Raw genomic sequence first — 16,789 nt, 5'->3', positions numbered from 1 at the left:
CCAGAAACCAGAATAGGGAAGCTTGGCAGAAAGTATTTTAAAGGACAGTGGGGAAAGAAACATTTTGTCACAGATCAAAAAAAAAAAAATCAGAGAAAACAGTATAGGTCTCCCAGAATTGGAGAAGAGCATTTATTGTCACAGATTTTCTTAAAAAGGGGAAGCAAACAGAGCAAGGAAACTAGAGAACATGAACCTTCAATTCTCAAACATTTTAGAATGAATCATTAAAGAGAAGATGGATGAACATTTACAAAAAGAAGCACTGATTACAAAAGAACCAGAATGGCTTAGTCAGGGACTGGTCATACCAGAATTAAGCTTAGTTCTTTTTTTTTTTTTGACAGGATTACTGAACTAGTAAATGAGAGAATTGTGTGACTATCTAAGTTTTACCTAAGTTTTAGAAAATTTCTCTAGGTATTGTGGAGAAGATACAGAAATTTGAATTAGATGATAATATAATTTTTAAAACATAGTTGTTAGTGATCCAATATCACTGACATGAGGTCTCCAATAGAGTATCCCAGGAATCTGTGTTTCACCTTGTACTGTTTAATATTTTTATCTATGATTTGATAAAGGAATAGATGGTATGCTCATCAGAATTGTAGGTAAGGTATGATGGAGGGGATGACAAGAGTCAGGATTGAATAAGATTTTGGTAGACAAGCACTAGACTGAATCTATTAATTTGAAATTCAGTAGGAATGACAAAGTCATTCATGTGTTACAAAAATCATTTTCATAAGTATATATATAGTAGAGTGACTTGGATAGATTAGAGTTCTGAAAAAATTTATTTTAAGAGATATATTGGTAATGTAATCAATATAATGGTAATGGCTGACATTTGTATAGGGCTTTAAGATATTACAGGTACATTTGATTCTCATAGTCCCCATTTTACAGAAGAACTGAGACAGAAGTTATGACTGGTGTTATATGAGGTGTTTTTGATTCTAACAACCTATTGAGTATATGCTAATTAGCAATGCTAATATACAGTGGAGGTCCCAATGTCCTCTTCTGTTCTCATAGGTCTCTTGTCTTTTTTGAATACCATCATCTGATGAGAACAATGATCAACTGGACTGTTGGTCCAAGGACTGAGTATGCTTAGCCAGGAGAAGAGGAGACTCAGAAGTGACTTGATAGTTCTCTGTTTGAAGGACTATCCTTGGGGGGGGGGGGGGGATAGATTAGATTTCTTCTGTTTGGTCCCAAGGGGGGGGGGGGGGGATAGATTAGATTTCTTCTATTTGGTCCCAAGGGCTAAAACCAAGAGCAGTAGTTAGAGGTTGAAATGATGGCAGTTGAGGTTTCATGCCATGAAGAACTTCTTAAATGTCTGAGCTGTCCAGGAGAGGAGTGGGCTGCCTGGAAAGGTAGATGACTCTTGTCAGCTATGCTATAGTGGGGGTATTATGTATAGGTTGGACTAGATAATTCTATAAGTTATACATATAGTCAGAATATTATAACTTATCTGTTGTTTTTTGTTGTCATGACCCCATTTGAGGTTTTCTTAGCAGAAATACTGGAGTGGGTTGCCATTTCCGTTTTTTAAAAATTTTTTATTTAAGGCAATGAGGTTAAGTCACTTGCCCAAGGTCACATAGCTAGGCAATTATTAAGTGTCTGAGGCTGGATTTGAACCCAGGTGCTCCTATAACTCCAGGGTAGTGCTCTGTCCATTGTGCCACATAGCTGTCCCACCATTTCCTTCTTAATCAGATGAGGAAGCTGAGACAAATAGGGTGAAATGATTTGCCTAGGATCACACACAACTGCTAAGTGTCTGAAGTTGGATTTGAACTGAGGTCCTCCTGACTCCAGACTCTGCTATATTCTGCTATATTCTACCATCTGGTTGGCTATATATAAAATAAGTATCATCTTTGCCTGACTGTTTCATCTTCTATGTATTTTATTTATTGAATGCTTTTCTATTTTAGACCTTGATCTGTTAATGTTTTTTCCTAAAAACAGACTGACATAAATAAATACTTAAAATTGGATATTATTGCCATTTATGTAATGTTTAATCAAATTTTTAATATGATTATATATGTCCTTTTAAAAAATTCCTACAAACTCTCTATCTCATTTTCTTGGATTTCAAAGTTGCATCTTGTCTTATCTAATCCTGTAATATAAGAAACTTTTGAAATGTAATTTAGTTGGGGAGGAGAGTTTATGGCTGCCACATTCATTGTTTGATAGTTGTTAATCTGGGCTTAAAGAAGGTTTCTTTTTTTTTCTTATTTGGATTTTTATATCAGCTACATTTCCTAAGCTATCTCTTCCCCTTTCCCTCCCCAAAAGCCATACTTTGTAACAAAGAATAAGAAAATGGGGCAGAAGAGGTTCAACAGATCCAATAAACATTAAATCAAATTTAATTTTGCAGTCTTCCAACTCCATAGCCAACTATCTCTGAAGAAAAGGAGAGATATTGTCTCATAGTTCTTTCCAAGCTTTTAATGACATTCAGTTTTTATTTTTGTTTATCTATTCATTTTTATTTGTATTCATTGTGTATAATTTTTCTGTACTCCCTACTTTAAACTTCCATAAATCTTATCTATTCAAATTGGTTATTTTTATGGTACAATAATAATCCATTAAATACAAATATCACAATGTTGGGCATCAATTTTGTTTTCAGTTTTTTCACTATTACAGAAAGTGCTACTATTAATTATTTTGTTTATGTGACTTTTTAAATGCCTATCGCTAATATGGCATCTCAAACATGTGTTTGATTTCCAAAATGGCTGATCAGTTCATAGCTTCACAACAGTGCATTATTGTGTGTATCCTTCTGCAGACCCTCTACCAATGACTACTCTTAGTTTTTGCAAGGCAAGGGGGTTAAGTGGCTTGCCCAAGGCCACACGGCTAGGGAATTATTAAGTGTCTGAGACCAGATTTGAACCCAGGGACTCCTGACTCCAGGGCTAGTGCTCTATCCACCACCTAGCTGCCCCTCCAATGACTACTCTTATCTTTTGTCTTTGCCCAGTTGTTTAGTATAAAATAAACCCTCCAAATTGTTTTGATTGAATTACTCTTATTTGTGATTTGGAGCATTCTTTCATATAGTTGTTGAGAGTTTGGACTCTTTTGATTTTTGTTTATTCATATTCTTTGAACTCTTAAACATAAAGGATTGGCTTTTGGTCTTAAATATTTGTTGTTAGTTTCCTATATATCTTGGATACCAACCTCAGAGGCATGGAAGTGCGTAGCTTCTTGGGTCTGGAGCCAGCTCAACTACTTTGACTTTCTTTGGTGGTTACCTATAACTATTTCCAGATTAAGAATTCTCTCTTGTAGAAAGTTGTTAAAGTTGCCTTACTTGGTTCTTTGCAATGATAGGACTTTTACTATTTCAAGATACATATCCACGTTGAGCTAATTGTTATATATGGTGTAAGATGTTTTTGAAATTATTTCTTTTGTGTGTGTGTGTGTGTGTGTGTGTGTGTTAGCAAATCCTATTTATTATATTTTAAATTTTATAAATTTTCCCCCAATCTCACTTCCCTTCCCCCACCCCACCACAGAAGGCAGTCTGATAGTTTTCACATTTTGTTTCCATTGATCAAAATTGAATATATTCAACATTATTTCTAGAAAATTGCTTTCTAGTTTTTCGTTAACAGTTCTTGTCAAAATTCCTTAAGTAACTTTTTGTTCTGTTTATCAAGTATAAACTGTGTGGGATAAAAATCCACTTAAATATAGAGACTCCTCTGAGCAAAAAAGAAAATTTATTTTGGCTTTTCTGGAGAAAAGGACGTACTCCAAGTCTCACAAAGGTAGTGAAGATCAAGGAGCTGCCCTGAGGTGACAGTCAAGCAAAATTATATGGCCTAGCATGATTCCCCCCTCTCTAGCCCCCCTCTCTTCCAACCTGATTGGTTAAGGTTTTCAGAGTTACAATCTTTATGTGAAAAATCTACCTGGTAACAAAGAGAAGAATAAAATATTTTATCTAAAGAAGATTTCTAATGACCTTTTGTTGTCTATATAAATGAATTAATGTCTGAGTATTCAAGGTCTTCTTAGTACTTATCAAACAGGAGAAGGCAGTCTTATTGTTCTCTCAGTCTGTCATCAAATAGGTGGCTAACTAAGAATGCAAGTTCTCTTCTCTGGAAGTATTCCACTATTTCCCTCCCTAACAGAATCAGGAGGGTGTCTGGCTGGGAATGCAAGGCCTCTCTCCCTCTTTCTTCTAAGAATAATCTTAAGAGTAACAGTCTGTGTTTTAATGATTTTTAACCCTGAGAGGACATCACTAGGAATATTAACTCTTAAGAGGGAATATTCCACTCAATATCAGGGAATATTGAATGCTAAAATTGAAGCAGATACTACTGATCTTCAATCTATGAATGTTAACATTTCTTTTTAAAAAACAACCTGGGGGGTTGGCTAGGTGGATAGAGCAGGGACCCTGGAGTCTGGAGGACCTGAGTTCAAATGTGGCCTCAGGCACTTTATAATTGCCTTGCGTGTGGCCTTGGGCAAGCCACTTAACCCTATTTGCCTTGCAAAAAACCCCCAAACTGTTGTAGCCACATTTTAGCCATTGAAGCTCTGATTCTGATAAGAGAGATATGCAGATAACAAACAAGTGCCAGAAACTTTAGTAAGAATGATGCCTGTATTCCTGTTCCTTGGGATTTCACTGGTGGCCTATATATTTTTACTTTTTATAAAGGAGAAAAATCTAATGTCTGTAAATTCCCAGGTCAGAAATATTTTGCCTTATGGAGGCCAGAAGTATGGGTTTTGGTTGTATCTAGTTGGTCTCATTCTGTTTTTTGCTTTCTTAATTTAATACACAAACAACAGGAAGAAAACCAAACTCTTAATCACTTAAGTGAGTTTTGTTAACTTATCAAAATAGGTTTTTAGTAGTTAAAAAAAGTATTTGTGTGTGTGTATATGTAGGCATATATATAGCATTTTTAATTTTAGCTTCATTTGTCTTGCTCCTGTTTGGGGCAGCCTTTTCTTGTGGGTCTTGTTAATTTTTTTTCACTATTTATTGCTAAGCAGAAAAAAGACATTTTTTTTCTCTCAATCCATGGTGATATAATCCAATTAAAGGGTAGTCTCCATGAGGAGAAGATGAGAGAAGCCAACCATCTTGCTGCTGTGGAAATATTTGAAAAAGTCAATGCTTCCCTCCTACCACAGAATGTTTTGGACCTACATGGACTCCACGTAGATGAAGCCATAAATCATTTAATAACTGTATTGCAACGAAAAACTGAAGGTAAATATTTAGTAATTACTTTTCAAAAAGAAAATGTTGATTTTGTTTATCTTAACATATTTTTTGAGTGTCTATGTATGCTGATGATCCCTCAATGGCATATAAACAAATTTAAATTTCTATCCTTTTTAATATCTCCCCTTTGAAAAGTATTCCTCTTTGGCATTCATGGAAAAACTTTTTTATTTCTGCCTCCCATTTATTCCATTTCCTATGTATTTCTTAAGATCAGGCCACCTATAAATCTGATGACTTGAAAAGAACTTTCAGCAATCTCACAGATCCTTAGTATAGTGGAAATGAAAAAGACAAGGATATAATTATTGAAAATTACTGAATTGTCACAAAAAGCATTTTAGGAAAACTCAAAAGTCCTTAAGGCATAGCTCTAGAACAAGCTAAATGTTTCATCTTTCCTGCTTATCTGTCTTTGATTTAATTGAAATAATCTGATTAGTCCAGACTTTTTCTGGGAATTCAAGTAAGGTGTCAGATTAACTCTCCACTCTCCACTCTCCTTCTTGTGTCTGCCCTCAGGTGGATACCCTGGCCGGCCTGCATATGGGCCCAAAGAATCCAGTGGTACATGATTCAGTCTGATGATGAACCTTTGAGCTGTCACATGCTGTAATGTGAAAGGGACATAGATGCTGGTGCATCTGGGTGTGACATTGCCTCTAGAGCAGGGTTCAGAGAAGAGCTGAGTCTCCACATATGTTCTTAGTTTTGCTTGTTCTCCTTTTCCCATAGACTTTCAGATTTCTTATGCCTAATTCCCATGAGCATTACTTTCATCTTCTGGGGTGAAACCTCCAAAGACCTACCATACTTCTTACTTTAGTGATAATCAGACCAGTCATTTGTTCATTCCAAAGAGTTCATTCAACCTTTTCTTTTTCAGCACACCCAGGCCATTTTTGCAACTTCCTTAAATGACCAAATGCCAACCACTCTTTTCTTATGTTTTTAAGTAAGAGCATGGTGTTATGTTATAGCCTCTGGAATGACCTCAGCATCTGAGGGTGACCAGGTTATAGGCGAGAACTGGACTGTGGGGAGAACCCCCATTAAATATGTTGATTGAGAAACTGAAGGGCTAAAGTGACTTGTCCATGGTCACACAATTAATTAGGAGTATCAATGGCAGGAAATGAACGTCTTCTTGACTCCTCCTACCTATCCCAGTTTTTCCATAAATAGCATATAGTATACTTGAAATAATGTTACTTATTCTGTGCTTTCATTTATATCATTATGACGTGAACAAATATTAAAAACAAAACTAATCCATTATCACATTCATTAAAGAATAACCTTTTCCCTCTAATTGCATTTCCATTATTAAAATTGAACAATTTTTTTCTCCTTTCATTAAGGTTTTGTTATTTTCGTTCTTCTTTTCCCTTTATATCTAATATTATAAATAGAATTGCTTAATCTTAATCTTACTTTCTAAATACTCTTAGCTTGTTTTTTTTATTAGGTTTTTGCAAGGCAGATGGGGTAAAGTGGCTTGCCCAAGGCCACACAGCTAGGTAACTATTAAGTGTCTGAGGCTGGATTTTAACTCAGGTACTCCTGACTCCATGGCTGGTGCTCTATCCACAGCACCACCTAGCTGCCCCTAGCTTGTTTTCTAAAAGATATTCTTTGCTTTTTTCTTCCTCATGTGACTCATATAAATCTTTGTATTTTTGTTTTTCTAGTAGTCTCATAAAGGAATCTACTATTCTCTTCTGAAGTAGATTCTAGAAATTGCAGACCTTTAAGTTGGCATCTTTCCTCTACAAAATTTTGAAATGAAAATTTTAAAATTAGGTTTTTATTTATATCTATTTCTCCCTATATTATTTTCTTCCTCTCCCAGAGCCATTGATGAAGAGCTCTTTTCTTATATTCTCATATCTTTTCTTTGGAACTAATCTTCTGCGTTGCAGTTTTGTTCATTTTATCATGTATTAGCCCTTATCCATAATCCACAATTTATTTAGTCATTCTCCAAGGATTCTCTTAGTTCTCTTTTAGTTTCCAATTTTTGAGTGTCATGTAAAGGCCTACTTGGAAGTATGTTTATATGTAGAGATCCTTTTCTTTTTTTGGATTTATTTTGGAAGCTAGCCCTAATGTGGTATAGTTGGATCAGAAAATAAAGTTATAAATTGGTTTTCAGAGTGGACAAATCAATTCATGACTCAACCAGCAGTACACATGAACACAATTTACCAAAAATTTGTCATTTTCTTTTGTCATCTGTGCCAGCTTTCTAGGTGTGAAAGCAGTGTTTTATTCCCTTTCCATTTAGCATTTTAATAAGTGATTTTGATGATAAATACATTTGAAGGCACAATTCAGTACAGAATCAAAAAATTATAATCATTAAAATTCATATTAGGGAAGGGGGAAGACAAAAGCATTGAGAAAAAAGGGAGATTGGAATCCATAACTTAAACTTGCATAGGATGTCAGCCAAAAAATATAGGAACCTCTTAAGAATGAAATTCTGTAGATTTAAGCAGAAAGAATTTAAATAAGGGGTAAAAAAGATTTGTCAAAAAAAGAATCATGTGGCTACACAGGCAATTCATTAATAATGTGTAGATGATGGAAGCAAATAGAAAGAAGATATTCAAGTATAACTGTCAGAAGTCCTAATATTCAAAATGAAGTTTAGGAAACAATAGAAACAATGACTACAGTAGTTTAAATGGGAAAAAATAAAACAATCTTGTGAATGTTGGCAATATTGCAAAGAACTTTCAAGCAAGCCTTCTTTGCAGCGGGGAGGTCTTTGGGTATGGAACAGTGAATAAATTTCCAGATTTTTCTACTTTATTTTGGATTTGCTTATTTCTCCCCCCATTTAAATTTTCTGAGAAGGGGACAAAAGGAAAATTAGGCAAAATTGTGATATAAGAAACAAGATATGAAAGATTTTTGAAAAAAGTAAGATTATGAATGGAGAGTCATAGAACTGTCTCCAAATTTTTTCAAATGAGTTAAGGTGACACTTTCAATTCGTAAAGCTGTGAAACGGACTTTGATTTTTGGCTAAATTCTAGAATTTTAACAGGAGGTGGTATCCTACTGATATCCTATGATTACTATCCTAATGATCATGGACTCATATCTAGAATTAGAAGATAGCTTAGTTTGGCTATTCCAAACCACTCATTTTATAAATAAGGAATGTCTACTAAATAGGAGAGTGACATGGTCAGAAATCACATGTGTATCTATTTAGAGCTCTGGGGAGGGGAAAAGGAGACAGAGAGGTTTGTATTAGACAAATTAGGATTTAGCTCAGTAGTTTTTTGTTGATTGGCACAGTTTTGTTTTGAAGAATTGAAAAGAGGCTGCTAGTATAGAGCACTGGCCCTGCAGTCAGGATTACCTGAGTTAAAATCCGGCCTCAGACAACAATTATCTAGCTGTGTGGCCTTGGGCAAGACACTTAACCCATTGCCTTGCTTTAAAAAAAAAAAGAATCAGTCATCTCAAGTGCTGCTTTCTATGTGAAACCTCTCATCATCCCATTTCTTTCCTCCTCTCCCCAACTTCTCCCTTTAGGTTCCTAATTGTTACCTACATCTGTTTATCCTGTCCATCCCTCCCTCCCTCCCATCCATCCATCCATCCTTCCATCCATTGTCTACCCTGTCCATCTTTTAAGCCCCCTAAAGGCAGGACTTGTTTCCTTCCTCTTAGTGTCCCTTAGTCTCCTTGGTACATAATAAGTCAGTTGTTGCATAATTGGTTGAATCTTAGAAATAAAGGCTCCAATAAATCAGCTAAGTGTTTCTTTCTACCAAATAAGATGGGAAAGGGAATACTTACTTCATCAGAAGATGGAAGTAGACAAAATAAGAATATCAGAAAACACTAGATATCCAGAGGAGCCTGAATCCTGGGAGAGTGGGGTCATTTAGTCCCAGTCTAGTTGTTCCAGTGTTGTGCAAGTGGGAGAGGAAGTCAAATTTGGGTACATTCCAGTAAATAAAAAGATAGGGATAGAGACTGGATGTGTGATTCATTGTTCTAGAGAACCCCAAGATGAGAGAGGTGGCACAATGGACAGAATGTCAGATTTGTAGTTAGGAAGATCCCAGTTCAAATTCAGCCTCACTTACTTATTAGCTATGGACAAGTCACTTATCCTTTGTTTGCCTCAGTTTTCTCATGTTTAAAATAGCAGTAAAAATAGCGCTAGACCTTAGAGTTATTGTGAGGAACAAAGGAGAGTCCAGTGCCTGACATCATTTTATCTAAACATTGACTGGTGTTATTCTGCTAAACTCACTAACTCCCTCTTGGCAAGTCACTTGATTTCTCAGTGGCCCAATATAAAGTACTCTTGAAAAAAATCTGGCTCCTAGTACAGTCCAAAAATCTGGTTTGTTCTAGGATCCCTTAGAACATTGTTCTTCATTAGATTCAGTCTCCTGCCTTAAGTCCTTGTCTTCCTGAAGTGTACTATAAATTCATTTGTTATTGTTGATGAGTCTTTTTAGTTGTGTCTGCTCCTTTGTAATCCACTTTGGGCTTCTAAACAGGTACTAACAGTGTTCACACTTGGAATAATTAAGTGATGGTCCTCTGTTTTAGAGCACAGGGGGATAGGAGAGAACTTCAGGAGACCTATGGAATTACCTTGCTAGTCTTTGTTCTTTGAGTGAGTTTCTGTGAAGATTCACCATGTGTGCAATTGGGATCACATATGCTCTTTTAATGCTTTTTTTGGGGTTTAAGTTCTTACTCATTTCAGTCGTTGTGGAAACAAGTTTTAGATATGGGGACCACCCCTCTAAGAGTGTATTTTGACGGTTGTAATTCCTTTCATAACAGAGCATAAGCAGAATGGTGGTAAACCATATCTTTCTGTGATTACCGGAAGAGGAAACCATAGTCAGGGAGGAGTTGCTCGAATCAAACCAGCAGTCATTAAATACCTCACAAGCCACAACTTCAGGTGAGCTTAGATTTCTGTTACAGATAATGGAAATTGCAGAGGTGATAAGGTAAACACTGATGTTTGTTCAAAACGGGTTCTTATGATAGAAAATTGAAATTAACGATATTAATCATGCACATGAATAAGGATAGGAATTTCTATGTCTTTTCATATTTCATTACAATTCCATTTCTAGCTATACTAAGATTTTTAAAAAGAACATGTATTGTGCCTTAATACTCATCAGGTAGGTTGTAACCTTTTGAAAGTTCACATTATTGGAAAAAATATTTTTACTAGAGAAATATTGTCTAAAATGAAAAATTAAGATTACATATCATAATATAAGTTTGCTATTTGATTTTCCTGTTTTTTGAAGGTCACATTATTTGGTGTTTGAAATGGTAAAAAAAGCTAAATATCCATTTGAAGATCAATTTGAAGATTGTCAGCACATTCATTAATGTGGTATAATTGTCATAGTTACTTTGTATTAAAATGCCATATTTATACTAAAGAGTATAAAAACATTTTGAGGGTGAGAATAATATTTCAGAATTAATTTTGGAAAAGAATTCATCCAGTCTCCATATAATTCATGGCTTCATGAATTGGGAATCTCTTTTACTGACAAATGTTAGAATTTTCTGTTGGACAAAGTTCAACTTTTATTACTTTTATTACTTTTTTTTACTTTATTTCCTGCTGTCATTCTTTTATCAGCAATACCTGACAACTCTCATTTGTAGACAGTCTAACTACGGAGAGCAATGGTCTTATCCGTAGGAAAGTAGGTGTCTTCTTTTTCCTTATGGAATCTGTTGGTGGTTGAGAAAATAGACTTAATTAACAAGTATTCAGGTAGAGGTGTTATTACTGTTTCTGAATTGTATTTAATTTGACTTTAAATTAGTAAAGAGTCAGAATTAGTGATCTTAGAATCACGGAACTTGAGGACTTGAAAGGGAGCTTACAGGTCATCTAGTTCTTCCCCTTTAACATATGAGAAAGATATCCAGTGAGTTTGTGTGGAGGTGGGAGTGGACTATGAATTCTTCAATATCCTGTTCTTTCCATTGTTATCATGGTCGTACTCTTTATTTTGAGATGAAGTTGATAAGGATATATTTTTTTAAGTCTAATATAAAGCTGTATTTTGAGTCTATTCCTTCTTGTTTTACAGGTTCTCTGAAATTAAACCAGGGTGCTTGAAAGTTATGCTGAAGTAAACAGCTGATTTTTGTTGTTGTTATTATTGTTAAAACTTTTACTGAAACATTTGCAGCAATTGAAATTGACTTTACTGTTATTCAAATATTTCCTTGGGAATACTTTCCACTTTTACAACGAAGTAATTTGTGATTTTTTTTCAAAACTTGAAAGAATCTTATCTTTTTTTTTACTAAGACTAATGCCAAATATGTTGCTTATCAAAGATGAAAAAATACAACCCTCCTAATGATTACAAAATTTTAAGGAATGCTACAGTTGATTTTCATTTAAAAGTTTGATGCCCTCTTCAATTCTACTTTCAGATAGAAAATAAAAACTTTATATTGACGTTTAACATTTATACAATACCTATAGGTAGTCTGGAGAGTACCAGGAGCTGTGGTTGCTATCCATCAAAATCTTGTTTAAACAAAACCCATTTGAATTTGCACACAAGTCAAATATCCTATTTGCTATCATTCTGTCCTGCCATATACTAAGAGGCATAAAAGAGACTTCTCTTGCCATTTTCCTTTGTTGCCATGTGTGAAGAGAGGGTGGGCAGCTCTCAGGCATCCCTGTCCCCCTCCCTCACCTCCCCACTCCCCAACTTGCTCCACTGCACCTATTTTGACAAGGCAGGAATGTTGAAAGAAATATTTTGACAACTGGCCCTTAAACATAGTATTAAGTATCTTCATTTATGTTTGATATGGATAACGTCTAAATTGTAGTCAATTGAAATCCTGTTATCCAGCATAAACTTGGAAAACATTCTTAACTGTAAATGGTTTAAAATAAATCTTTAAAGTTAAAATTTTAGCCATATTAAACATAATCCTTAATGTTTTCTCAAAGGAAAATTCCATAGATTTGCTCTGCTCAGTAGACTAGTTGTACATACATACTTTTTGTTTCTTTGTAATTATTTTCCATTATGCTGCTTTACAATTTTGAGCTGAGAAAATTTAAATGTAATTTTCCTTGTGGGATTTACCCCCAATTTTAACATCTTTTAAAAAAATTGTTAAGAGCATTAATAAATAGGTTTGTTTTAAAAAGGTATAGAATAAATTTTTATATTTTGGGGGAAAGAATTTGACTCTAAAAGGTAGAAGATATTTCCACATTTTTTTAACTTGAAATAAGAGATCAGCAATTCAGGAATCACCTTTCAGGTACCACTTTACTGTAAGAAATTCCCCAAATTTATAACTATCTGCAAAAAGAAGATACATTTTAATAAAAACAGATCCCAAAAGCATCTTGAAGTATTTTTTTAAGGAAAAAAATCCATGTACTATGGAATGCATGCTTTTTAAAGGAAAAGCCTAATTTGTGAAGTTGTATTTTCAGGAAAAAAAATCTGAGTTTATGTACAGTCCCAGAAACATTTTTAGTAGTTGCCACTAAAGTATTTTTCACATGATTACATTTTACACAGTTTTATAATTTGTTAAAATCTATGGAGATGTTGATAACTTAGTTTATGGTCTTTGTCCTATGTAAAGAGCTATATGTGTAAAAATAAAACCTATTTCCACGATTACTGCAAAAAGTGTGATTGTTAGCAAAAGTAACAAAATTATGTATGTTAATAAGAGAGTTTAAGAGATGTCTTAAAATTTTAATTGAAACATATTAATCAAACCAACTGAGTGCTGGATGGAGCATATGCAATTTTCCACTCAGTTCCTCAATTTTTATATTAGAAGACCCAGTGATAAAATAGTTTAGTTGGTCACTTGAGTTGGAATTATTCCATTATATCTTCACCATGAGTTAGGGATATAGACAAAATTATCTAAAATCCACATAATATATTGAAGTTAAAACCAAATTGTTGCTATCTTTTGGTTATACATGACAGATTGAATTTCATACCTTCTTTTTGGTAAAGTTGGTGGGGTTTTCCCCTTGATTATTAAAATGCACTTTGGAATTTTTAATGGTTTATCCATAAAAAAAAAATATTTTCATTCCAAATTTCATGTCCAGGGGGAAAGAAATCTAAATTAATTTAGGCAAAACATAATTAGGGAAGAAAACATTATTTTTTCCTCCCAAAGTGCATGCCAAAGATAATCAGTTTGGAGATGTGTTGATTTTTCTATGCCACAATTCATTGACATTTAAAAAATTTATTTTGCATTTGGTTACATTTAGGAAATTTCATCAATGATTATGGATTGCAAGTGTAATCTTTACCAATATTTAAGAAGAAATAGAAGATGAAAAATGATTTTTCTTAAATACAAAAAAACTGATAGGATATTTTATTTTGGGGCCCCCCCCCCATGAGAAATGATAGCATGTTTTATGAGGCTTTTTTTCGCTATTGCATGTTTGCCAAGAAACTGATTGTTTTTAAAGTTTCCCTTGTGGTTAAGTTCCTTGCTCAGGTTGATACAATTATAATTTCTTTTACAAATAATTTGATTAGATTATGGAAGTGAGTGCATTCTAGGAGTCATAAAACATTCTAAAGGCAATAGCTTGTGATTCCTTTCCCAGTTTTTTTTCCTATAGTTGGCAAAGGATACCTGCCACAGTGATGGTAGCAAATTTTTGAGGTTGGTGGAAACTGAAAATCTTTGAAACTCAGGAAATTGCTCCGACAATGTTCTGCATGATCTAAATTTATGAAAGTGACCACAAAAAATATGGTATGCTTTTTTCCTATGTGCTTTTCATTGGATATGGTTCTTTGTGTATTAACACATCTATATTGCTTTGTAATGGGGATAAAATTTAATAACTTGAATAGTGGCTTAATTTTTGTTCATCTTTATTTACATGGTGGAAAAATATACCTAAATGTTTGTATGATAACGTGTCATTAAAAGATCTGATAAGAGTCTGCATAGTCTATGTTAATGGTGCTTATATATCCTTTAAATGTAATTCAGGCTCACAGAGTATTAACACAGAATTAATGAAGAACAAGACTAGAACCACATCAGTATCTTGAACCTTTTTATGCCTTCATGTTGGATGCCAAGTTTTGTTTTTATTCTTCTAAATATGAACTTTGGATTCTGTGTCAAGTTAATGAGCCTGCCTTTGATGAGTAATTGAAATAACTGTGAAAATTCTCATTGAAATACAACATTGCAGCTAATGTTATTAAGATCAGTTCATTGAAGAACATTTAATTTTTCAGACAAATATATCAAAAATTGTATTATAGAGAAAAAGTGTAATTTTGTTGTTGACTATGTAATTTTTTTATTGAAAGACTTTTTATAATTTTGCTTTTAAAATTTCTATTGAAAAGAATTTGCAAATTGTGCATCTAGTTTAATAAAGTACTTTAAACACAAACCTGTTGTAGTCTTTTTTTTTTTTTAAGTTTTTGCAAGGCAACGTGGTTAAGTGGTTTGCCCAAGGTCTCACAGCTAGGTAATTATTAAGTGTCTGAGGGTGGATTTGAACTCAGGTCCTCCTGACTCCAGGGCTAGTGCTGTATGTACTGCATCACTTAGCCTCCCCTTTTCTTAGCCTCCCTCTTTTCTTAACCAGGCTAAATTACTTTCTGAATTAATTCAAAGTCTAGTCAATTGGTATTGTGCTTAAGCATTGTGGTATGCCCAGGATACCACTAAAAGATTGAAACAATCTGTTTACAAAGAGCTTATGTTAATGGGAGGGATAACAAGTTCTAATATAAATGTATTTGATATAAATATATAATGAATAAATGTAAATATGTATAAAGAGTTCAATATAAAGTAATTTAACAGGTGGAAGGATCAGAAAAGATTTCATGGAAAAATGGTGTTTCAGTTGCTTCTTAACAGAAGAACTGGACTCTGAAGGTGAGGTTAAGAAGGCCAGTGCTGAGGAACAGAAAACAGAGAGAAGACCAGGTTCCCTGGATCAGAGTGGGAATGTCCTCTGAGGCTGGACCGAGATAGTTTGGGACCAGGTTGTGTAGGGGCTCCAAAAGCTAAATGAAAGGTTTATATTTTATCTAAAAATCAATACGAAGTTAATAGAGTTAATTGAATAGGGGAGTCACAAGATGATCTGCTATTTGGTCCACGTAGATCTTTCTTCTGACAATGTAGGTTATGATGGGCTCTTCCATACCTTTAGAAGATGAATTTTTTGGATTTCTGTAGTCACAAGATCATTGGCTGGTTCTTGAACCATCAAAACCTTCCTAGTTTGATGCCTTGAACTTGCTAGAGCATTTTGCACTCTGGTTGTATATAACATTTGAGAACCTGGGGTCAGTCAAATATTGGAGGAGGAGAAAATTATGGTTATTGACACAATTCAATTTAGCAAGCATTTATTTATTTAATTTTTATTTGTTTGGTTATTGCAAGACAATGGGGTTGAGTGACTTGCACAAGGTCACACAGCTAGGTAATTAAGTGTTTGAGACTGGATTTGAACTCAGGTCCTCTTAACTCCAGGGCCAGTGTTCCATCCACTGCTCCAGCTAGCTGCCCCTTAGTAAGCATTTATTAAGCTTGAATGTTGTAGAATGTGTTCAAAGTCCTCATCCTTTAAGAGCTTAAATTTACTCAGTAGATGTAGAATATGGATAAATAAATACAAACTAGTTACAAATCATTTTGAAAAGGGCTGTATTTGACTAAATTTAGTCAAGTAAGGAAAATTGACCATGTACAAGGTGGCACCTAAACTGAGTTTAAAGGTCATTTTGAGTGAAAAAGAACCTTGAACTTTTCAGTCGTGAAGGACTTTACATAGATGTGAAAACTGATGCAAGAGAAAAAAAAAGTTCTGCTAAAAGAATAAAATACTAAATGGCTAAGTAGAACATGCTTTTCTTTTACAAAATCCTAAGATCACTTGCTGCTATACTAAACTGAAGTTCCCAAGTCAGGTGGAAAAAATATCAGTCTGTTTTTGCCTTGGGTCAAGTCCTCATAGAGCTACAACAGAAAGTGAGGGCAGAGTTCTATCCATCTTCCTGCTAAAACATGCCTTCATTTTAGCCTTGGTCAGGTGTCTATTCAAGGTTGATGGGTATCAGCTTTTAGAAATATGGATTATTTAGTTTACAACTAGACATGCTTATATTTCTGCACTCTTGTTGAGTTGTGCCATTTAGGTAGAGTAATTGAAATATATGCTGTTTTAGTGACCAAATCTATGTATCTATGAATCTATGTATCTCTTAAACTATATCATATTTCCCAGAGTGACGTAGTCCTCTAACAAGGTCATAAGTAATATGAAATGTTAAGTACTTAAGCAATAATATGTGATTTACTTAGAAAATAATTTTAATCTTCTGAAGGTCATACTTTTTTAAAATACATTTATTCTCATTTTGTACAATGTTTTTTTATACA

At 34.2% G+C, this 16,789-nt stretch overlaps 1 protein-coding gene across 3 annotated transcripts in view; it reads left to right on the top strand.

Moving 5' to 3' along the window:
* Positions 1-14,841, top strand: part of N4BP2 (NEDD4 binding protein 2) — an 81,508-nt gene extending 66,667 nt beyond the window's left edge. The window contains exons 16-18 of one of the 3 annotated variants that reach the window (XM_074229593.1): positions 5,218-5,296; positions 10,139-10,262; positions 11,428-14,841. In XM_074229593.1, the coding sequence (XP_074085694.1) occupies positions 5,218-5,296; positions 10,139-10,262; positions 11,428-11,473 (249 nt within the window). In that variant the 3' untranslated portion in view covers positions 11,474-14,841. Of the gene's footprint in view, positions 1-5,127; positions 5,297-10,138; positions 10,263-11,427 lie in introns of all 3 variants that reach the window. The other 2 variants (XM_074229592.1, XM_074229594.1) reach the window with 2 other exon arrangements.
* Positions 14,842-16,789: the final 1,948 nt, after the last annotated feature.

This window comes from Macrotis lagotis, chromosome 3 (assembly GCF_037893015.1).
Source record: "Macrotis lagotis isolate mMagLag1 chromosome 3, bilby.v1.9.chrom.fasta, whole genome shotgun sequence".
Lineage (NCBI taxonomy): Eukaryota > Metazoa > Chordata > Mammalia > Peramelemorphia > Peramelidae > Macrotis > Macrotis lagotis.
Note: the sequence above shows the minus strand (reverse complement) of the source record. Positions and strands in the feature narration are given on the sequence as shown.